Source organism: Typha angustifolia, chromosome 9 (assembly GCF_048772165.1).
Source record: "Typha angustifolia cultivar Huaian chromosome 9, ASM4877216v1, whole genome shotgun sequence".
Classification (NCBI taxonomy): domain Eukaryota; kingdom Viridiplantae; phylum Streptophyta; class Magnoliopsida; order Poales; family Typhaceae; genus Typha; species Typha angustifolia.
Window position 1 is genome coordinate 7,339,789 of NC_133247.1, and position 24,700 is coordinate 7,364,488.

General features: G+C 34.2%; 1 protein-coding gene across 1 annotated transcript; it reads right to left on the minus strand.

Moving 5' to 3' along the window:
• Nucleotides 1-24,700, minus strand: LOC140767893 (uncharacterized protein At1g32220, chloroplastic). Its single transcript, XM_073107975.1, has 10 exons — nt 24,433-24,700; nt 14,794-14,935; nt 14,199-14,287; nt 13,041-13,096; nt 12,909-12,964; nt 9,818-9,911; nt 5,324-5,403; nt 2,915-2,957; nt 2,668-2,759; nt 1-553 (listed from the first exon to the last, which is right to left on the minus strand). The coding sequence occupies exons 1-10, from the start codon at nt 24,486-24,488 to the stop codon at nt 380-382; spliced, it is 882 nt and encodes a 293-aa protein (XP_072964076.1). The 5' UTR covers nt 24,489-24,700; the 3' UTR covers nt 1-379.

Consider the following 24,700-nt stretch of genomic DNA (forward strand, 5'->3'; position numbering starts at 1 on the left):
TAAGCAATGAAGAGTTCACTTTCCTTTATTATTAACAAGGGAAATATTTATCCTACCTAAGCAAAGAGGTAAGTTTGTTGTCAAAGAATGAACAAACTCAAATGTCAAAGAGTAGGTTTTAGTAGAAAGAGGGCAATTCCTCGGCACCCTTGGTTAGAGAAAGCCAAATGTGAGCATGTGCATAAAACAAAAAGGCTTATCAAATAAGCAATCCAGTGGTGCCATTTTAGCAAGATGAAACAATCACTAGGAAAATTTATTGGAAAGAAAGTCATCAAAACATAAAATACTGCATAATATTTTGCATTTATTGGTCGCATGTAATTGCCAAGAAAAATATATTTCGAGCTCACGTCCTTTTCCTTGGCTGAAAGGATAATCACTTTTGCTCACTGTAACGATGGATGCCATAAATGTCAATGATGCCCGGAGGGAATGCTGGGTCTGCTGCAGCTCTTACAGCAACTTTTGCAACGCCTGTGACATTCACTGGAGGGATGAAAACAGGGCCGATGATTGGTAGTCGACTAAGTGGTTTTGCATGTTGAAGAATCTGAAATTGAGAAAAGTTCATTATTTAAAATCTCAGAAATAGTTGATCAGTTCGCACATAAGAATATCTATGGTCACTCAAATATAGGAGAAGGTTTTAGGCCTAGGAATTAAAATAAAAAAAAAGGGAAAGAAAGAAGGAAAAACCCATGATCTGCACAAACCGCAAAGGAAAAAAAAAAATACATGATCTGCACAAACTGCTTATTCATGAAATCATCCAAAAGAAATAGCGCTATCATAATCATACAAATCTTATAACTTTAATGCGTTGAAAAGGTCTGAAACTATGGGTACTTACAAGTAAAGTTTTTCAGAATTCATATCCATAGTGAGGTTTCCAACTTTGCAACCACCATAGTTGAATAGATTCATGCATGCATACATATATTATATATACGTACTATAGAAATAGAGAACTGAACTACATACTTTTCATTAAAACATGAACATTGCATTAACATTGAATATTACTAAAGGCGTGATATAAATTGTTGACGTATTACCTAATTTTAGTGATGTTAAAACGCATGATCCACATAGTTGGTACATTACCTAAAGTCTTAAGCTGTTGGGTCAACTTACAATTTTCTAAATGTCATTGGTTCAAACTTTATTGTCCCACTTTTCTTCCTGTATAGTGTAGTCACTGGACATTAAAAGGGATGATAGTATATCCAGACGTAGTAATTGATATACGGGCTAAATGTGAGGAAACAAATTTAAGGCATGATATGTATCATTGATCTGTTACGTAGCAACTTAAGTTTTTTAGTCAATTGATTATCTAGTAAAGATCAAGACAGTTATGATACAAAACACTTTAATAAGTGGCACATTGAGGAATAACAACATAGATACTTATGCAAGTGAACTATATGACAGTAATAAATCAGTGACCGTCCCTAGCTATCCAGAATTTAGGAACATGAAGTTTCATAAGAAATATTTGTCACAATACACTTCCACTTATCCATCAAGATGGTCATCAGAAGAAATGTTTCTTCATGATAGATTAACTTTTTAAATAATTTAATGTTGCAGTATGCAAGTAGGTTTTTATATGTATAATAATATAAGTGGAAAACAAAGACCCTTGATTTAATTTTTTGACAATATGTTTTAGCCACTAGGTACAATTGAGATGTTGCATACACATATATACAGGGATATGTACACACTGACACATATACATAGCATGTGTGTGTGAGAGAGAGAGAGAGTACTATTCACCTGGATCTAATAATTGGAACTTCCAATTGCTAGATCCACTCTGCTCAACATGATTTGACACATATAATGTCCAATAACCTGAATATATGTACTTTCAACTCTCAAGTTTCGACTTTCAAGAGATCTTGACTATGAATCAGGTGGAATAAAGTAAAAGGTCAAAAGAATAACTGCATAAGAAATAAGACAGCTTCTTAAAATCCAAACGACAATTTGATCTCCATTTAACAATAAGAGAATAAACTGATTTGGATAATTCTACACTATAAATTTAATGACAATGATGCAATCTCACAAAAAGAAAATCACTAATTTTAAGAGAACTTGGTGATAGATTTATGACGTCCAATGTACGTTGTTCTTGTATCAACCATAATTTTGATACTCATATACTATGATGAACAGCACTGATCTTGCATTCGGAAGCTCCATGATGCTTATGAGCTGAATGCTTCAGAACAGTGGAACAGTAGAATGCCTAATTATATTATGGTGTGTGGGATTGTTTATATATAAACATAGAAGCAATCTTGATAATCTATATTTTTATTGAAGTCCAAAGAACTAGGTGACAGAATAAAAATAAGATATAAATCTAAGATGCTGTGGTTTATTTGTCTAAAATATAAACTACCGGAACCCCTATGCCCGTAATATCAACCATCACAAATAAACTGCAAAACTAGAACAGCATTTACAATTATTTTGGGATTTATTGACGCAAGTGTAACACTGTTCAACGACCAATCAGTATTAAAGACATTTCCTACATATGCACATCCCCACATACAAAAGTACATGCATACGTGTGTAAGTGGTGAATTTGCATATTAAACATAAATTTCTGTGTGTGTGTATCAGAGGACATGATTTTGACTTTACCATCTCCAGAGGTGACCCAATAAGGCTTAAAGGTATTTTCATGCTTCCAACTTGTCGAGTCCCATATATAAAACCTGGCCTCAGTATTACACCTGCAAGAATAAGGGTGTGGCAGTCACCATTATTGATCATCTATATGTAGGATACAATAATTTTGGATGTAAGACCTAATGGAATGCCACTTGAGTAAACAGATCGCAAAAAATGCTTCGCATGGACTCAAGTTAACAAAATTGACAAAACTGACCTCCATAAGTAAATTTTGATAACAACTCAGCTTCAGCAGCTTTCTGTATGAGAAACAACATTATTTTGTTATAAAGAACACTAACCAGAATGACAAAAGCTATACACAAGAATGTCAGATGCAACATGTTCAACTTCAAGTAAGATTAAAACTCAACTCCTAAAAAGACAACTTAAAGAGAAATACACTAGTAAAAACTAAACAGGTAAGAAAGTGGAGAACCATTATTACTTTTCACAGTTTCATACAGCAAATAAATCATGTTGCCTGTGAACGGAAATCTTTAACAAAATGTATCAGCCTATACTGTTTGTGTATAAATCTTTCCTTTACGTGGCTGCAAGTTAAAATAGGAACACAAATGATTTTAGATTTATCAAAAAATATAAATCTTCTGCAAGATAATAGTGTCTGAGCTGTCAAGTAATCTAATGCTTTACCTGATCAAAATCAAACATTTCTCCAGCCTAATTGGTTATGCTTCAAATTTATTCAATTACACAACATGTTGGTTCTTAGACTATCACAAGGAACAAGACCTTTCTTTATTGCAGAGATATTACAAAATTAGCAGCAAAGCCTAGCAGCTTGTCATGTCTTTCTAATATCTGACAATGAAATGTTTAAGAAACCGCTCATCATGGATGGTCGTGCACTAGTAGCTTCGCTGCTCGCCATCTACCTCGTTGTTGAGCTTGCCGTCACCGATCGTTGCTCGCCGAGTTGTCGTTGCCGCTCGCCGCCACCCAAGCTCTCGCCACTCGCACCCCCATCGAGTGCCCTAGCCCGAGGGAGGAAAAAGATCCTAATCCGCAACAAGTTTTTAACGAGCTAAGGCACCTGACGGGGGGTGCGAGCGGTGACAAGCAACAACGGCAACTTGGCGAGCAACAAACGGCGAGCCAACGATGGTGAGCGATGAAGGGTGAAGGTGAGTAGTTCCTTACCTTTTTCTCTCCTTCTCTTATGACACATGTTGTGCTGTGCTTTGCCGGCCGGTGGTCGATACGATCTGTGCCTTATAGGTATCAAGCATTATTTTTTTCCTAATTTCTTCTCTCTTTCTCCCGACTCTTTAACTTTCCTTTTCTTACTATTGTACAATAGTAGTGAAAAGAGAAATCTCTCTTCTTCTCACTCAGCACTTTACGAGCATATGAATTTATCAAATTTAGCTAAGAATTTATCACAATTTTGAGTGAACTTTTTCTTTAATTATTGGAATTCATATGTAACTAATTTTTATTTTCTTACTTTGTTATGTTTTTTAAATTTTTAAAAATTTCCCTACATAGAATTTTATGTCATTAACAAAATAATATGATCTGATACAGATAACTGATACAGCCGACATATATTGTTTTTTTAGCAGCCAACTTTGATCGGAACCTCAACTTAGCCTAGAATGTTTCACAGATATTGTTTGAACGGACCAGATACTGTTTGAGCATTAGAACCATGGTTCATGATGCCCCCATTTTCTATTTTCTCTCTTTTCTTCTCTCTCTCTCTCTCTCTCTCTATTGACGGCAGCCATCATAGATCTCGGCGAGCTCAATGTCTAGCGATGTTCTCCAACCAAGACCTGGCAACCTCTAGTGATGTGGTGCCTTGAGTCAATGATTTATGTCAAACAGGAGTGAGTGCTAAATTCATGTGATAACTGCAATCTAAATTTTTGTCAAGGCACCACATCTAAAGATGAGCATCAGCTTCTAGGCTTTCAGTAATTTGATGGGTTATATCTAGTAATCTCTGACACATTTCAAGGAAATGAAAATTCTAAATATAGACAAAACTTTCATGTTTGAAGACTGAACAGTTCCATGTTCAAAGCAATTTGACATAAATCATTGACTCAAGGCACCACATCTAAAGATGTCTGAACAGGAGTGAATGATAAATTCACGTGATAACTACCATTCCCTCCAAAGAGATTAGATCTAGGTCTTCAAATTTTAGAGCACTTCAATTACATTGAAAGCATATAATTAAATCCTTATATTTTTTTTCCTATTTTAATGATAGTACTACCAGGTAATTATATATGCAATCTGGTCTCTAATTAACAGGTAGCGTGTCAAAATCGAACAACAAAATTATAGTAGCAGAAAGGGCTTTGCTCATTGTCTAAGGAAGCTAGTGCTTACTTTTGGGGAATATGTCAAAAGATAATATGAGATTCCTCCCCTTCCAAGTACTAGAAAGAATACCATTTTCTTTAGTCAACCATTACTTGTTCTGAGGCATCAGGAGCAACTCAAATGACTGAAACTTGTAAGGATAGTCAGCTATCTTAAAGCCCTGGTTTTCTTATATTATAAGCCATTTAAAATGAACTGACCCTCATTTGCTAAGCTAATATATGGATAATACAGAATGATCTGACAAATTTGAAAATATCTATACCTTTCCCTCATAGTAGCCTCGTAACAAGTAATTTGCCACACCAAAATCAGCAGCTGAGATATATACAAATCTTTTTACACCTGCAGATGTGAAGAAGTTGATAAATGAAATTCTATGTGGCTATGTATATCTAAAGATGTACTATAATATAAGTGTTTCATACTGAACAGCAACTTGAATTTAAAAATGCATATCAAGTTATCAACAGAAAATCTTAAAGAGAACATAGCAAGCTATTTACACTATTTCATCATCCAATAAAGTATCAAAATTGTCACTTTTATCTTTGATACCACATTAATTGTAATAATGAGAATGTACTATCATTCTGTTTTCTAACATTGCTATGGTATTATTTATCAACTGAGAATGCTCATTTCCATAAGTTGCACCACAATAGCCATCTTGTGGGTTGCAATAACACAAGCTAAGCAGTTATACAGTCCAAATTAGCAAGATATAAGCAATGAATGCAATAAATAAATTATTCTTTCTAAAATATCCATGATAAACGAAGAAATAAACAGCTCAGCCATTGATGAGAATTAGATTTTCTTTTATTTTTTATTTTCAGAATATTTTTTATCTATAAATTAGATTTGTTTTTAAAGTGTCATATTTAGTTAAAACTCCTAAAATCTAGGAGATTGGATTGTTATTTCTTTTTAGATATGTTTTGTCAGGATTTGGTTGATCTTTAATTTAAATAGAGTCCTAGTTTAGTTATAGATTAGATCAAGGTTCCAAATATCGCATTCAGGCTCAGGATCGGCCACCCAATAAAATAATATTAATCGGCTGAATCAATAGTATCGGCTGCCTATATCAGACAATACAGTATGGATTATTATTTAATTATGTAACATTTCAAAATTACTTACAAATTTGGAAAATTTCTAAAATTTAGAAAAATAATAATAAGAGAAATAAGAAAATAAAAAAATCACATATCGAATCTAAAAACTAAAAAAATCCTTACGTTTAATATTGAAAATTTTTATAGGATATCCCAAGTATTATTCTTTACTAATTACTTACGGGAATTCGAATTCCCCTCCGATCACTCTGTTCTCCCGTTTTCATTGGAGATTTTCTCTCTTTCTACTCTCTCATCTCTCCACATCTACCCAAAAGACCCATCATATCCCCTCCATCTCAATAGTCCATCGCCCCATCATCAATTTCCAAATTACTCAAATATGTAGGCAAAATTTTTACTCCCCAAATCTACTCCTTCAAAACCCTAACCTTAGATCTCCATTACCGTCGTTAATGGCTCCTCATTCGAAAGCTTAAAACAGTGTGCCTACACCAAGAAAATCCGAAAGGGAAAAAAAAAAAAAGATAAGGGGGAGAGGAACTAGGTTTTGAATCATCGTTATTGAATCTCCACTGTTCTATCTCTCTCCTATTAAATTAACCTATTAATAAGTCGAAGTTCAAAAGAGTATCAACTTGAGTGATCGTCTTCTTCCTCAGAAGATCAAGCTCCTCAAGCCCTCCACCACGACAAACCCATCTCCTCCACAATTAAGGTCCACCTCGTCCGCCCCTCGACCGCTGCAATAGCTTCCTTCACCTCTCCTTTACATCAAAACAACTACTAAACGTTCGCTCTTTGCTGCCATCTCGCCGAAATAGCAAAAGTGAGCCCAATACGAGACAGGATCAGCCGATCTGGCCGATCCGACACCAAAAGCAACCAATTCACTGGGATTGAAATCAGCTGAGATTGGGAACCTTGAATTAGAATAGGAAAGGTCAAGATAAGTTCAAATTATGATTTGATGTAATTTTCTCATCTTTATATATAGAAGCGAGGGAATTTCAATAATGAAGAGAGAAAAATGATGAAAAATAAAAAATTATTATTCTTGTGGAGGATTTCATTTTTATCCCTTTCTCGTTCTCTCTCTTCTCCTCCCTCCTCTCTTTTGTGGTGGATTCTTCCTTCTTTTCCCCACAAGCTAGGTGGGTTGTTTTGGTTTTTCCCCACAACTAGGTGGGTCTGATCTTCTTTCCCCATGGCTTAGTGAGTTATCTTTTAACTTTCTTATCTATCTAACCATGCTAGTATAAAAAGTGGTACTTGGAGGAAGAAAAAGAGATTCACAGAAGTGCTATCTGTTCTCCTTAGGGAATGATGTAAGTACCTCATTATATTTTTCCATATCAATATATTTTCTCGTTCCTAGGTCACATTAGCTATTGCACAATCAAAGATTGACCTATTGACCGGCACTTACCCTGCAGATGAGGGCACAACACTTGGCACGTGATGTGCCAATCGCAAAACTGTCGAGGCATACTGGTTGGCATGGAGGCATTCCAATCATCATGCCAACCTGCATAGATGCGTGCCGAGCCGACACAGCAAGTTTGTCGAATAATGATGGGTCAAAAGATATTTTAGAGGCCTCCAATAAGCCAATAATCCATTAAGGTGGTGATGCTCTAAAGCCTCCAATAAGCCAACAAATTAATAACCCATTAAGGAAATAAAGGTTAGTGATGATGCAACAATAAACCAATAACTCATTAAGGGTTAGGTTTTTGTCTCATTCTTTGTTACTTAGGCAGCCCACACTTTACTAAATTTGGGATGAAAGTGATAGAAGGTGAGAGAAGGTGAAAGAGATGTGAAAGGGAGACGAAAGAGGACATTAAGGAAGAATTTATGTTTTCTTCTTTAAATCCTACCTCCATTTTGCTAGATCTTCCATTTGTAAAGATCTCTCTACATAGATCTAGCATTTTGATGCTAGATCTATAAAAAATACCTTTAAAATATAGGAATCAAAGAAAAAATTAGATTTTCCACAAAATTTTCTCCAAATATAAAAAGAATGAAATTAATATATCAAATTCATTCAAATTTAGTTCAAAAGTAGTATAGAAATATATTGGATTACTTTTTTATGGAAGGACTTCAGTCTATAGGTAACAGGATATCAGGACAACTCATAGGATGAGGAGTTCATCATTATTGCCATCATATCAGTTACCAGAGTCACATATATTCAATACCCACAATATGCAACCTGCATATACTTATGGTATGCTTGTACTAATGCCGATCATTTTGATACATGTTCAATATCCATTTTGTGTCATACTAAAATAGCAAAATCCATATTTGTATGAAGATTACATGAGACATTACAACAAGTATTGATTTTAGTTATTGAACTATTTGTGAATTAATAAATGTGTTCAATCATATTATGTGTTGAATAATGACTCTACTTGATTATTGTTATATCCTTAACAAAATAGGTCATTTACAAAATTAATCAATGGATAAAAGACTAATCAAAAACATCTCTAAATACCCTAAAAATATATTGGAGATGTATTAGGCGTGCTAGTTGCACACAGCGTGCCAACCGGTGGCACGACACATGCCTTCCGTACGAGGATCCTTAGTCTAAATACGAAAAATATATATCATGGTATTACCAAATCAATCTCTCTAGTCTAGTTTCATATTTTTCAAATATCACATGAATATTTGCTAGTTATTTTTCTAGAATTATTTTAAATAGTAAATTCCTATAATTCAAGGACTTAGGTTAAAGTCAAAGTCAGACTCAACTCAAACTTGGACCATAAAATTGTACAATCCAAATAATTTTTAAAGTGTAAAACAAAAAAAAAAAAAAACTCGAGAGAATGAAAGAAAATATGTAATATGATGAGATTAATAAAAGAAAATCTTAAATTATTTCTTAATTTCCTCTCTTTCCCCTCTTTTTCCCACTCTTTCGCTTCTCTTACCTTATATCACTCTCACTTTCTTAATTTAGTAAAGTGATTTCCAAATAAAGAGACCAAAGGTCTCTTTGAATAATCTTTGGTCCAATCTATGTCGGTCGAAACGGAGTCGGCACAGAGCTATGCCACTGTCACAACCATACTGAATGCCATGCCCTTATTAGTAGAGCAAGTGCCAGTTGGCACAGCATTTGCCAACTGACGAGGTCATCCTCGGAACAAACACACTATGACTAAATTCCCAGCAGCATCATCAATCATAATTACTTTGGATAACTTTCATGTTTCTCAATATTCCCTTAAAGTGATAAGGAGAGTACTTGGGAGGGAAAAAGAGTCATCTATCCTTGTCATAGATCATTATCCTCTCTCCTTATTCCTTATAAGAGCATATGAGTCAAACAATCTGATCCCAAAATCCCCCTTCACCGAAATTCATTCATCTTTCCACCGAAATTCATTCATCTAAAAAAGAGCGATATGCATAGGTAAGCGTCCCTTGGTTGGGAAACTACACAAGGCTCTCAAAGTATTCACAAGGTTCTGGTTTAAAGACAAGTTTTTCTTTAGTTTGATAAAGGAGTGGGAATTTACGAAAAGAAAAGCACACAAGTTCTATCATAACCACTTATTCTAATAAATACCCAAAGTAAAATAAAAATAAGATTTGAAGGGGAAAAAGGTCACTAAGAAAAGTAGAGAGAAAATAATTTAATATACCTTGTTCGGCGGCAGCTCTGATTGCATTGATGTTTGCAGTCCCATTAATCTTGTACATATGAGAATTCGACCCAAAACCTCCAACACAGGATATCTGCAGAAGTATTTAATTTTTCATATGAATTTTACACGTTTAAACTGTAATATAACTGTCATTAGGATTATGTATTTATGTTACACATGCAGCACTGATTGCCTAAAATCCACATAGATGGTAAATTTAAGTACCTCAATAAGACTAGCAATTGCAAAGACAGTGATATAGCACTCAGCAACATCTCAGACAAATTAATTTGTTCTATATTTTACCTTCTAGATAATATTAGGTGATATATTTTCCAGCTTAAAAGGAGTCAGAAGTTTGCGGGATAAATTTTATAAAAGAAAGCAACACTAACTCTCCAACATCCTCAAAAGCAAATAAAGTCTCCAAAATACATCAGCAGCAAAATACCAGATATAAAAGACCTGCACTGATAATCATGCAAGAACCAACAAGACAGGTATGCCTAGACAGATCTTTTGCCATATATGTTCTTATTGAGTAACCTTTTCAACTAGAACTTGGAACAAGGGCTACAAAGTATGTCCAAGATAATGCAGTCGGTTGATGGCTCACATATTTCTCTGGACCTTAAGCTACAGGCTTAGTAAAAAAATTCAGATCCAAGCAGGGTTGGAGGTAGGGGGACGAGGGGGGTGCAGTGGCACACCACCATCACCACCCCAACCCCGGGAGGCAGCCCAACCCACTTATATTATTACTTTATTTTATTTTTTTTCATCCAGTACTTTATTTGGTGAATTATCACGAGTGGGAAGTCCCACATGGAAGGTTCTTATTCCTCACCATAGATCCACTTCAAAAAAAATATTTCTTGGAAGTTATAAATTATAATATTTTATTTTATTGTTTTAATCTTGTGATTACTCATCATGATCATAAATTTGAGTTGAAAAATATATCAAAGTTAGTTTTGATTTTTTGCCTCTAATATTGTTGGAGCTTCATTTTAATTATTAAATGGTTAGTCATATAGAAATTGGTGATAACAAAACTAAGTTTTTACAAAACAAAAAGAAGTCATTGAAAGATTGACACTAAAACCATGGCTCCCAAAATCAGCCAATCTTGAGTCACGCCTGATCTTGATTTTATTGTTTTCGGCCAATCTGTCTTAGCCATATCAGTTGTATCAATTAGAACTCAGCAAAAACTACTTCTTTTTTTTAATTCAAGTCAATTCTAAAAATAGATCTAACCTAGGAGACATAATAATTAATGTCCCTAGCTAGCTTCTTTTCAAGTTTTTATCTTTTACCATTTATCTCTTACACAAACTCTCCTCCCACCCTTCATGCTTCATCGAGCTCATCCAGCAGCCAATCCAGTGAAACCTTTCTAGTTAGTCTGCACTTTAGTGAACACAAGGTGAATCTTTTATTTCTCTTTTGTTTTCCTTTTCAAATTTCTCCTCTCTTTTTCATCCACTTTTTAATACCTCTTTTTCTTACTGTTGTAAAACAGTGAAAAAAGAGATTTCCCTTTACTATTATTTTGCAACAATAATTTATGAGTATATAAATTTACCAAATTTAAGTCAGAATTCATCATGATTTAATAGTTTTTCTTTAGTTTTTAGACTTTATATAGGACTAATGTTTATTTTCTTATTTTTCTATTATTTTTAAAAAATTTGCTACATTTTTAAGTAATATTTAGAATTTTATAATTAAAAAATAGTCTAATCCGATATGACAAATCAATACAACCAATACGTGTCATTTTTTTTAGTGGTCAATTCTAATACTGATCTTGATACCGAATTTTAAAACTTTGATTAAAATTATTGAGTCTTGGATCAAGAGTTATAAATTCTTGTGAAATTTAAGCAAAAAAGTAGTATTTCACTGATCATGAATAGATATAAAACTTTGTTAATAAATATATTCTTTTAGCATACTAACTACTTTAAGTATAGATCATAATAATTCTGCCCCCTCTAAAATAAAATCCTGGCTCTGCCACTGGTTCCAGGTTCGAACTCAACAGAAATAGATGCAAAGCATTTAGCAAAAACCTATATAATTATTGCAAGAGATCTCATGGATTCAAAACAAAAGGTACTGGGGAAAGCGACAAAGAGACAAATTGATGCAGCCCTTCATTAGGTAATGCTCAAACTAGTGATCAGAAATCTCTGCAAGTTAATTAATGCATCACTTTAAAATAGAAATAAATAAATGTATTACTACAAGACGATTTCTGTAAATTAGGCACATGATTATATTATTATAAGAAGCATAAATTACAAAATTTAATAAGAAAGAAATTTCGTTATGTGTTTCCAATATTATCTGTTATAAAGCAATTTCAGCATTCTCAGCAAAGAAGTAAATGAAACGTAGAAATAAAAATAAGAAGATAAGAATATAAAAAGTGAGACAAAAAGGAGAAGGAGAAATCCTGAAGTCTGAATTTGCGGAATAGAAAACTCTTCCTATGCTTTCCCATCTTCCATGACAAAGTCAAAAAGGACAAAAGGAATAAGAGCTGAATATACTTATTTAAACAAAACATAAGATAAGATCTAAGTCCTGCTGAAATAGAAGAAACATATAAATAGTATTGCCCTTCAAAGTTGAAACTCTTCTAATCATGGACCAAGATTAACCAACTTCGACTCCATAACTGACTTTCCTCCTAAGGACTTTCTTTCTATTTCGATCTGTTACGTAATATCATTCCACAGTAGCACTTTATGCCTGTTATCTTAAAATTTCCAAGTTCCTATTTAGTACTGAAACAATAAAAGATTAAACCAAGAATGAGTTTGCAGAAAAGAGAGAAGAAGAGAAGAGGATTTGGTGAATTTATTTTATAAAATGATAGAGGGGGCCTTGGCGTATTTATACAAACTCATCATATATCAAAATAAATAAATAAAATATAACATAATAACTCTAACATAGCGTGAGATTATGAAAGCAATCTATTCTAGTTATTTCAAATCATAAGTAGTCCATTTCTTGTAATTGCATGTTCCTAATGATATCAAGTCATCCAATAAAGCAACAAGGAGCAACTTACCACGGCAGTTACACCATTCATAGCATCCTTCCATGAATCAGGTACAAGAAGGCTACCTATCAAAAAAGGAAAGCTCAAATCCAATTCCAAGACCAAAAGAATCAACGAATAATGCTCTTTTATATGTTTAACCTTGGTGCCACACGACTTTATCAGCCCAACTTTCACGTATAGATGACCTACCAGATCTGAGAAACAAATAAAGACACTTATTGAATCTGAAAGTACCATGTTAAAAGAATGTGGAGTTAAAAACTGCTGGGACATGAAATAAATGAATATGCAGATAAGTTTTGAGCCTATGATTAGCAGGATCGGCCAAACCTGATCGTGATCCAAACCCGAACCTGATCCAAACTCTCTCTTTCTCCCTTTCTCTCTTTCTTCTCACTCTCTCTCTCTCTTTCACTTTTTCTTTCTCTTTTTCTCTTTTCACCATATAGTCACTGTTTCTCTTATGGAGAGGTCTAGCTCCGGTGAACTCCGGCAACACAGATCTAACTCCGGCGAACTCCGATATATATTTTTTTAATATTTTTTTATTTCTCTCAGTTTTTTTTTTCTTCTACTCTCTTTTTTTCTTTTTTCTTTTTTCTTCTTCTTCTTCACTACACCATAGTTTTTCTTTCTTTATTTTCTTTTTTTTTTGTCATTTTTTCTAAATTTTTTGAAATTTTTCTGTATTTTTAAATAATATTTAGAATTTAGATAATTAAAAAAGTCTAATCCAATTCAGGTGACCAATATGGCTAATACAGCCGATCCGGCGGATAAGTATCATTTTTCCGGAAGGCCAATTCCGATCCTGATCCTGATTTTTCAAACCTTGTTTGAGTCTAAAATTGGTTGAGTAAGGTAATAGGATTAGCAAAGGAGAAGAGTTCCTTATAAGGACATCATATACTCGGAGAATTAAATTTACAACTTTATTGTAGCTTTCATATATTTAGTGATCTTAAACCCATTTGATGCTTTAAGTGAGCACATATTATTTACACTAGTCACTAGATCTACTCATATGCTTACCAGCTACAACATTAGTTGGATAAATATGGATTTATGAAAGTTGTGATGATTATTCAGTTGTCTTCCAGATTCTTTGGATTATAGTGACAGCAATTGCTTGCCAATCTCATCTTAGTTTCTTCATTGCCTTCAATCAATCCTTTGGTTCTGAAAATATTTGGCTTCAGATCTCATCATAATATAAGAAAGAAGCAATAGAATTCTCTCATAGTCAAAAAGTTAAGAAGTTAGAAGAACAACAACAATGTCCAAGAAAAAGCATACCTGCTAAGGCTAGAAACAGACAAGCCCTGATCCAACGCTTCCTTGCAAACATGTGAACCAACAAAACCATTCCCACCAAGTACAAGTAACTACAATGACACATTAGGAAATGGTCACTCCAAGAAAAGCAAAACAGTAGATTTTTATTGGTTGACCAGGACTTGGTTATATTTATTTTGAATTTTCCAATTCCAGCATTCGGAGGTGGTAAACGGTAAATGGACATTAAGTTAAACACCGTATGTTGACCCTTTTCAACCTTTCCTCTCTCTAGAAATAACTACAGTATCTTATTGACTGCATTTGAAATATTATACTGCCTAGACAAAAAAGGAGCTGGTTAAAGTTTAAATGTATTATTTTTGAGAAACTTAATGAATACTACTGCTTTATTATATCAAAATCTTCTTTAGTTTCTTTTCCATTATGGGACAATGTACCCAAAATTACTCCATTACCATTAAAGCACTACCTCTTGCTGATTTTCAGAAAGAAAGAAATTTTCAGACAGAACTTTCTGTATAAGATTTATTAAATCTAAACAGAAAATAAGAATAAGAATTTCAAAGCATAAGAAGGTGCAATAAGTCACTACCTTATCTGATGGAGGTGCTGGACCTTTTACTGTCTCTGCTTCCTCCACTTTAAAGGGCTCATCCACACAATTGGGATCATTTGTAGTACCAGTTGTAGTATCAGTCGAGAATCCCCTCCCATTTCTCAATAAATTTGATGAACTGTACAGCATTGATATTGCAAAACATAAGTCAGAGAGCATAAAATATTTCACATAAAATAACATATGCATTTTTTCTTGGGTTAACCAGAAGAAGTTCAATATAAGTTTCAAACCCTAATTTTGATCAAGAATCAGTTTGAAGTTGTCTCCTGCTTATGCATTATTCTAAACTTCAATATATAGTCCCAATTAGGGTTCCCAGTTTCGGCCGTTTCGGCCAAAACCCGATCAGTTTCGGTCGGGATCAGCCGATCCCGACCGAAACGGGTGGGAACGGGTCGGATCCAACCCGGATCCCCACCCCCCACCTGCCTCTCTCCCTTTTCTCTCTCTCTTTCTCTCTTTCTCTCTTTCTCTCTTTTCTTTCTTTCTTTCTTTCTCTCTCTCACGGATCTCTTTCTTTCTCATCGGTGACTGAGTAGTGAGTAGATCTCCGTCTCTCCGGTGACCTCGACCTCCGACGACGTTCTCCGATGACCTCAATCTCCAGTGACCTTGGGTAAGTTTTTTTTTTCAGTTTTTTTTTTCCGTTGTGTAGCAGCTGTAGCAATGCAGCAGCTGTTGCTGCGCACCATGCTGCTAAGCACCTGCTGCAGGTGCTGCAGCAGAGACTTCTCTGCTACAGCAGCACCTGGTGCTGCTTATGCATGCCTCATAAATTTTAAATTATTTTATATTTTATTTTAATTTTTGTTTATATTTTTTAGTTGCAGTCTTGCAGAGCTAAAATATCAATGGCTCCAAAAGAGAAGTCATATGATACCGATATTGGGTGGCAACATTGTACCACATTGTAGAATATGGGGGCAGCAGTTCTACCCATAGGACTCCTGGTGTTACAGCAGAGTCTGAAAATATTGGACCAATAGATACATATCTTCAAAAAAAAAGGGATCGTACACAGACTTCAATCAAGACAGCTCTCAAAGGAATTAAAAATGCAAAGAAACATATTGGTAGAGCTATCTTTAAATTTTTCTTCTACAACAATATTCCTTTCAATGTAGCTGATAACCCTTACTATCATACTATAGTGGATGCTATACAATTAGTAGGGCCTGGTGTTTCCCCTCCTAGTTCAAATGATATTGCTACTAAATATCTTGACTCAGAGGTAGATAAACTTCATACTTATATTGAGACATTTAAACGGTATTGGGATGAATTTAGTTATACACTGATGTGTGATGGGTGGAGTACACAAAACAGAAGAAATATAATTAATTTCTTAGTGTACTCTGGCATGGGGACAATATTTTTGAAGTTTATGGATGCTACTGCTTATTTCAAAAATGTAGATTATATTTGTCAGTTGATGGATGAGGTGGTACAAGAAATCGGTGAAAAAAGAGTAGTCCAAGTGATTACTGATAATGGGGCAAATTATAAAGCTGCTGGAAATTTACTAATGATTAAAAGACCTTATTTATATTGGACGCCATGTGTTGCACATTGTATTGATCTGATGCTAGAGAATATTGCAAAAGAGCCTGAAATTGATATGGTCATATGTGAAGGTCAGAGGTTAATAAATTTTATATATAACCATGGTTGGTTCTTAATTTACTCAGGCAGATGACTGGTGGTAGGGAGATCATCAGACCCGGCGTCACTAGATTTGCCACTCACTTTTTAGCCTTGGAGAGCATCATGCGCAAAAAGGATAATATTATGCGAATGTTTACATCACAGGAATGGTCTATGAAAATTAAGAATATGAACCTAAAGATAAATATTTAGATGAAACTTTGAAAAATATGGCTCTTGAAAATACATTTTGGGATAATATTACAATTGTCACCGCAGTATTTGAGCCTCTTGTCAAAGTATTAAGACTTGTAAACAGTGATAACAAGTTTGAGATGGGTTTTTTATATGAGGCAATGGACATAGCTAAAGAATAAATAAAAAAAAATATGGGCCAAAGTTACAAACAACTACATAGAGATATACACGCTGCCGGTAAGCATGCTTTTAAGTTTTAAGTTTTAATTTACTTTTATTTATGAATATTTAAAAATTTGAATGCTTACAAATTTTAAATTTCTACAGGATATTTTTTTAATCCAAGATTTCAATTCTCTAAAAATGTCAATAATGATAGTAAAGTCTTGTTGGGGGTTAGAAAGGTAATCAGCAAGCTTGAGCTTGATATTCATAAACAAATCCTGTGCGATAAAGAAGTAAGTTATGATTCAATTAAATAATTTTATTATTATTTATTTAAAGTTTTAACTTTCAATAATCAATATAATCAATAAGCTAATAATATATTTTTGATTTCAGATGGAGAGATATAGATTGAGAGCTGGGCAATTCAGTACTGCTAAAGTTGCTGCAGTTATATCTCATAACACTCCAACTGAATGGTGGTTTATTTATAGATGGGAGGAGGCACCAAATTTGACGCCAATAGCAAAGAAGATTTTAAGTCAAACTGTGTCTTCATCACTGTGAAAGAAATTGGACTACTTTCTCCTTAATCCACACAAAAACACGCAATCGATTGACAATGGAAAGATTGGAGAAGTTAGTTTTTTGTCATTATAATATGAGATTGAAGGAGAGAAATTTAAGAAGAAAGGCAGAAAATGAACAACTGATTGATTTAAATCATGTTTTTGATGAAGAAGACCCCACTCCATGGATCAGAGAAATAGAGGACAGGTTATTAGATGACAGAGATAACCCATGGTTAGATGAAATATTGGGAGAGACCATGACGAGGGCAGAGGCTAGTACGAGTCTTTCAGCAGCAAGAGATAGTATACCTACTAGTAATAGTCATAGTCCTGATGATACATATGGTGATGAGATCATTCCATCTACATTTGTTGAGGAAAGTCAAGGAGGCATAAGGAGTGAAGACAGAGAAACTGAGGATATATATACATATCAACGACGTCGTCATGAGATGCATTGGTTCCTATGATTATGGTACATCGAATATTTATTGTTTGGAGCTATCACAAGATCCATATACTAGTTATTATCCTCTATATCCTTAGTATTCTCAGGCACAAGATCCAAATGCTGGTTATTATCCTCCCCAAACGCAAGTCACACAACAAGATCCATACAATATGACTAGTATGATGGAATCACTTTTTAGAGCATCAGGTCCCAGACATTAATATTTACAAACTTATGGTGATTATGATGATAAAGACTATAGAAATTTACGAAAACCAACTCGATATTCAACGAAGTTTTAAATTTTGAGTAAGTTAATACATTTTTTAAATTTTTAGACTTCATATGTAAGTAATTTTTGTTTTCTTATTTTTTATCATTTTTTCTAAATCTTTCTGTATTTTTCTGTATTTTTAAATAATATTTAGAATTTTATATAATTAAAAAATAGTCTGATCCGATACAAACGGCCGATAGGGCCGATACGTATCGTTTTTTTGGACGACCGATATCGATCCCGATCCCGATACTGGGAACCTTGGTCCCAATAGAAAAACTTCAAAAGATCTAGGAAGAATAATAATCTAGAAATCTGGAATACCCACTAGTAAATGGAAGATTAAGGACTTATGGTCGAAACAAAAGAATAACACTAATGGAGATTACAATGGCCATGCCGAGGGCACATGTCGTGCTGTGCCACTATTGGATGGGGCATGCTGACCAACATGCCTTTAACCTATTTTTAATTAAAAATTTAGTATATTTATTAATATTTTGGGGTCTTTGGCACGTCAATCTTTGATTTTTTTTTTTAGTTTAAATATATGTATTAAAACTAACATTAAAGTCTTTTATCTTTAGATTATTTTTATAAATAACTTATTTTATTAAAGATATAGCAATAGTCAAATATAAATATTGTCAATACATAATATGATTGAATATATTTATAATGCTGACCAGCACAGCCATCATTGATAGAGAACAAGGTACAACAAAAATAAACCTTTTGAATCTATAATATATGATTCAATTGCCTTGTTTGGTTTGAGGTTAAGCCCCGAACTCAATTAGTTAGTCTCATTCTTAGTCTTGATTTTTTACGGAGTAAACTTAGTTAGATATAAAAAAGATAAAAAAAAAATATTTGATCACTGAATCAAGTTAGAGGTCCCTCAACTAGTTCAGGGGGGGTCCCTAAACTCAAAGCAAACAAGGCCTTAGGGACTAATAAAAAACAAGAATTTAGTCAACACCCAAACTGCATTTGTCCAACTTTATCAAGTTCAATTGGCTTTGGAGTATATGGTGGCCAATTATTCTAATTTAAAACTTCAGAAAAAATTTCAATAGTTAACTCCTACTGTAAAAGTATGTATTTAAATGTCTAGTGAACATCTCTAGACATGTTTATCACATGAATTGCTACGCCGACTAGCACGAGGCGTGCCAGCAAAACATATTGTGTCGACATATAGAACAGAGTGTGGTGCCAACAACACACTCCCTTCTGCCTCGTAACATCAATTTACAATAATATAGGGCCTATTTAGAGGCAGAGGAGGGACAGAGGAAGCTATTTGGGAAGAAAAGAGGCAGAGGAGATGGAATCATGGGTGGGAGAGAAGAGAAGTTGTGGTGGTCAAGGTTTGAGGAGCTTAGGTTCACTGAGGAAGATGATCCAATAAAGCTTATCGGTTTTATTTAAAGTCAGGCACAGACTCATTTATAACGAATCTTTTATAAGTTAAGATCTGATAAGTGAGTGAGCTTTCAAAAGTCAAAACCCACAATCCTTCTTCTCTTTTCCCATGTGGAGAGAAAAACTAGGGCATAGCATAGGAATGGCACGGCGAGAAGAGACATTAGGGAAGTGGTTGGCAACAAAGACTCGATGGTGATGTTCTTGCAATGCAGTTAGTGCTCTCTCTTTATGTACATCCTCCTTTGCATTTTTGCAGTTACATATTGTCGAAACTGTGTTGACATGGCACATCAGCATGACACAAACTGCAACAAGGGAACCTTAGCTTATCAACTTTAGCTTGTTAGAAAGCCAAGTGCTGCAAGCGAACAAGTACCTTTGCTAAAGGGAAGTATTCCAATGTTCATTTTTAATTCACCCAAAAGCAACTTACATATCTTGTTAATTCAGTAAATTAGCCAATTAGGCTTTTTAAAAAAAAAACTTACACTCACAATGATAGTTGTAGCAACCTTTGTAGGGCAAAGTAGGTGCAGAGGTCTCATATCTGATAACAAAGGGGAAGGAAGGAAAAAAGAAAAAGAAAAGTTGAGAGGAGAAGAAAATACTTGGAAAAAAACAGAACTGACCTAGTTAGGGAACACCTCAAATGGAGCCTTCAACTTATTGCACTACATCCAATTAACCAGATCTATGTTGAATATGTTGAATTAATCTCCTATTAGTTGGGTTCCTCATGATTATAGCATTCACACGTGGTCAGAGAGAGAGAGAGAGATGGGAAAGCATCTTCACATATGGGGCATCATTTATTTGAAGTTCAGGGTTGGATTTGAGTCAGATCCAACACAAAATCAGACTCACAACTCTGAATAACATCACTCTTCCCATTCAAAATCCTCCACTCATTGTCTTGACATAATAAAGATTTACTCTATGTACTTAGCTTTAAGCCCATTTATCCTATATCTTTTTAACTTAACATTCTTCTCCATAATTATGAGTTAAGAGCTTAAACTATCCAAAATTCTTCAATTAGCACCATCAAAAAGAAAGTGAGAAAGAATTATGGTCCTCATTTTAAGCATGGAAACCTAATCTATACAAAAAAAAAGAAAAAAGAATATCTTATTTAAATAACTAAAATGCAAAAGAAATTGAGCACGTTAGATGATATATTTTATCTTTGTATTCTATTCATAAAATAAAACAATGCTCAATTTGGCTTTTCATTTGTTTATGCCTACCAGAAGACACCCATTACACACTGAAAGACTTAAAATTCTCCTTGGATAATATTTTTTGTCTAGAGGAACAATGGAGACACACAAGTAGATCAAAACTTGCTTATTCATGATTAAAGTTTGGGTAAATTACAGTTTATTCTCCTATGGATTGACTTGGTTTCAACTTACTTCCACGTACTTTCAATTTAAGCACTTAACCCCCTCCCCTCCTACGGTCCATGCTAAGTTGCAATCATTAGTCAACCATTAATGAGATGCAAACATTAAAAAGATTTAATTACTCCCATGAAAATATAGTTTGATTTAATGATAGAGGTAGTTTGGTCATTTAGCAAATTGCTTATTAAAAAAAAAAAGATTAGCGCCGATGATGGTAAGGGTAGTTTGGTCAATTAATACCATTAGTTTTGGATGAAAAATAAAAACGAATTGGTCTTAGATCACAGGGGTTAAGTTGTAAGTTTGAAGCACAAGGTGTAAGTTGAATTTGGGTCAAATCACAAAGGGGTAAAATAATTTTCCCTTAAAATTTTCTTCCAACAATGATGCCACAAGGACAGATTCTGCAATGACATCAATGTTTGAATAGGTAGAGAATTGTCTTTCAAAATAAAATCAGGTTATGGCGTTACCAAGAGGGAACACGAGTTTGCAAGAAGAAGAGAAGCATGCTTCTAATTAGAAGAAAAATTACAACCAAACATACCTATAATTGAGGACAATTCTTAGCTAGTTTTAACTTTTAGTCATTAAACTAGTAATATTTTCATTCTGGAAGGTTATAAATCATAGACAACTTCTCAGTATATAACTCAAAATTCTATTCCATTTGTTCAGCTGTGAGCAACATTAGGTATATTAAAATTTGTAATGTCTACTATCAACATTCTAAATTTGAGGAATTCATCCTTTATTTAAACTAGGTTAGAGTTCTACTTCTCCATTAAATATTTGTGCAAGACGTAGCAAAGGTAGTTCAGTTAGTTTTCTTTCATCTTTCAGTAGATTGAATTTTCTCTCTTTCCATATTTTTCCCTTTAATTGTTGATGACTCTTGCCAAGGTTTTATGAGCTGCCAGCAGAGGTTATGTAGATGGTCTGACAACAAGAGATGTGCCAGGAGCAAAGAGATTGTTTTGGAGGTGGCATGCTAAGGACAGAAATGAGACATCTTGAGACACGCAGAGGAGGCGAGGTAGCACAAGAGGCACTACGGATTATATATGCCAAGAGGAGAGAGAGTCTAGAGAAGGAAAAAGGCACAATTTATCAAACAGGGGAACAAGATGAAGATTTGAATATGGAAAACTTTCCTTTCCTTGAGATATACATATTAAAGATCAACCTTAAACAGTCATGACTGATAAGATCCTTATTATAGAGTGTATGATATACTCAATATTTGGTCAATCAGGAAAAAAAAACTGGCCTAGATATCTACAAATGCCAAAATTTGTGTGAAGAACTTGATGATCAGTTTTTCTTCTACAATCAACATTTGATAGATTAGAGCTTTATAAGTATCGTTCCAAAATTGCTAATTTTAAAATTCTTCTTATTTCCAACAGTTGAATCATATTCTTTTCTATAAATACTTCTAAAGGCTTGCAACAACTTGGCACAAGTAGTCCACTTGAGCTTTATTTCAATTGATGGAGATGTGCTATCCCTTTTCCAACTTCTCTTTCTTCAATTATTGATGTCTTTAATGTGAAATATTTGTTCTAAACTAACAAGTAGGAGATGGTTTTGCTTCCAATGTCCATTCACAAATCAATAGATCCTAAATAAAATATTCCCTATGCTTCCTAGGAAGGACCTTGGATATGCTAGCTTAAATTACCACCATAGGTATGTAATATTGCTTGTCAGCCAATCATATATCTTTATTGGTAGGAATGTAACCAGTTCCAAATTATCCAATACTGAATTTGCTCCAAATCCGATTCACTCATACATGAATCTTAATTTTCCAATCCATATAATAAATGGGTCGGATTCGGTATAAGTAGTTTAGGATCCGATCAGCTTTAACTAATGGATATATAGTTCAATATTTAAATTATGTAAATAGAAGCCTTGAATTACTCTAATTCCTATATAGTCTGAATTATCTCAAGTCTCAAGAAAAAAAACCTCTGTACTACTATTACATTTGCTTAATTTGTTAAATTTGTGCCGTTCTGGATGACATGATAGAGGTATTATGCTCAAATTTTTAGCTATCAAATTATCATAATTTAGCGCCAAAAGTTGAGACTTGTTGTTTTGGAATAATATTACTGTATTTTTTTTATTTCATAGTATACTAGTTATTCGTTGAGAATCCAAATTCAGTCCCTTATACGATTGAATTTGAATCCAATTCAAGTTTGACATAATCCGATAATAAATGGTCTAAATATGGATATTGCAATTACATTTCCATTTAAAATCTGATTCGAATCCAAAATCAACAAAATTAAATGGATATGGATCCAATCTTTGTACATACCAAACCAAATCCGATTTGGTCTCTCTCTCTCTCTCTCTCTCTCTCTCTCTCTCTCTCTCTCTCCTTTCTTTAACCCTCTTCCACTTCTTCCTCCTCACATGTACAATAACAAAATCTTTTATTTTATCTTTCTTGATGACAAAACCACCTCACCAAATTGAAACAACAACTTTACCTTAAGCCATTACTCTAAAGAAAGCTATGAAAGTTACAATGATTCTATTCAATAAAAGTCATGCCGCTTTCTAATTTTTGACCAACTTGACCGTTCTCTTCTTTATTGTCCCTTTTAGCAACATTCAATTATTTTCCTCGCAACAAGATTTAAGATGTAAATAGCAGAGATGTCAAGGCTATTTTGCTAGGTGTCTTGGATAAGATATCTAGGCATGCATATGTGAATCTGCCATCTACCAGCAAAAGCACAAAAATCAAGTCTAAGTCAGATGTTCTATGACTAAGCTAGATGTCTTAGATTGCTATAGATCACAATAGAGCAACCCAATCTGCATTTGCAAACTATATAAACATCCAAAAACCATCTCAACCTCTCATAGAAAAGTACCCGTTGTTGCATATGCTTATGCCCTTAAAATAATTATATAGATATGGATATGATATACGAAAATTTCAGGCAACTAGAAGGCAATATATCCAAATATTGTTTCACATAGAAGAGGATGTTGAGGTGGGTTACCACTATGATTACAAAAGATGACTAAGAAATGACTTCTAGGGCTTCACGAGGCTCCTAACTACACAGTTTCTGTGGAGGGAAGATGTACACAGCTTTACCTTCATTTATAAGGAAGTTGTTTGTAAGACTTGAACCCACGGCTCTTAGATTCAAGGTGAATTCTTTACACTCCCCCCAAGTGACACCCTCGGAATAAGAATGAACATATCAAACGCCATTAGTGGTATGTTAAGTTATATAATGGGGATAAGTTATATGAATTGATAAGACAAACTTTTGGGCATGAATCTTTTACAATCAACCACTTATTAAGGATTACAAGGTAATTGCAAACAAAGATCTTAATTTTAATTTCGATAGGAACTCTTGCATGAGTAGAAAATCCAACTATTCAATGACTGAAGACTTACTACACTCGAGAGATTAGAGGACTTACTGCAATCGCGATACGGGAGACGACGAGCGGATTAGTCGGGTAACGATCGATCTCATCTCGGAGCTCCTTTGGCTTCTTCGCTTCAAATTGATGGGTTTCTAAATGGTTCAGAGTGGAGAGAACGGAAGGAATCACTTTTGAGCGAGAGAACGCTTTGCTTCGATGCTTCTTGATTTCTCTCTAACAACGGGAAACAGAGCGACCCGTGCAGAGTTTTAGTGCTAGCTCTGGGTTTGGGTTTGGTTTGTTGGGGAGGGGGAGGAAAGAG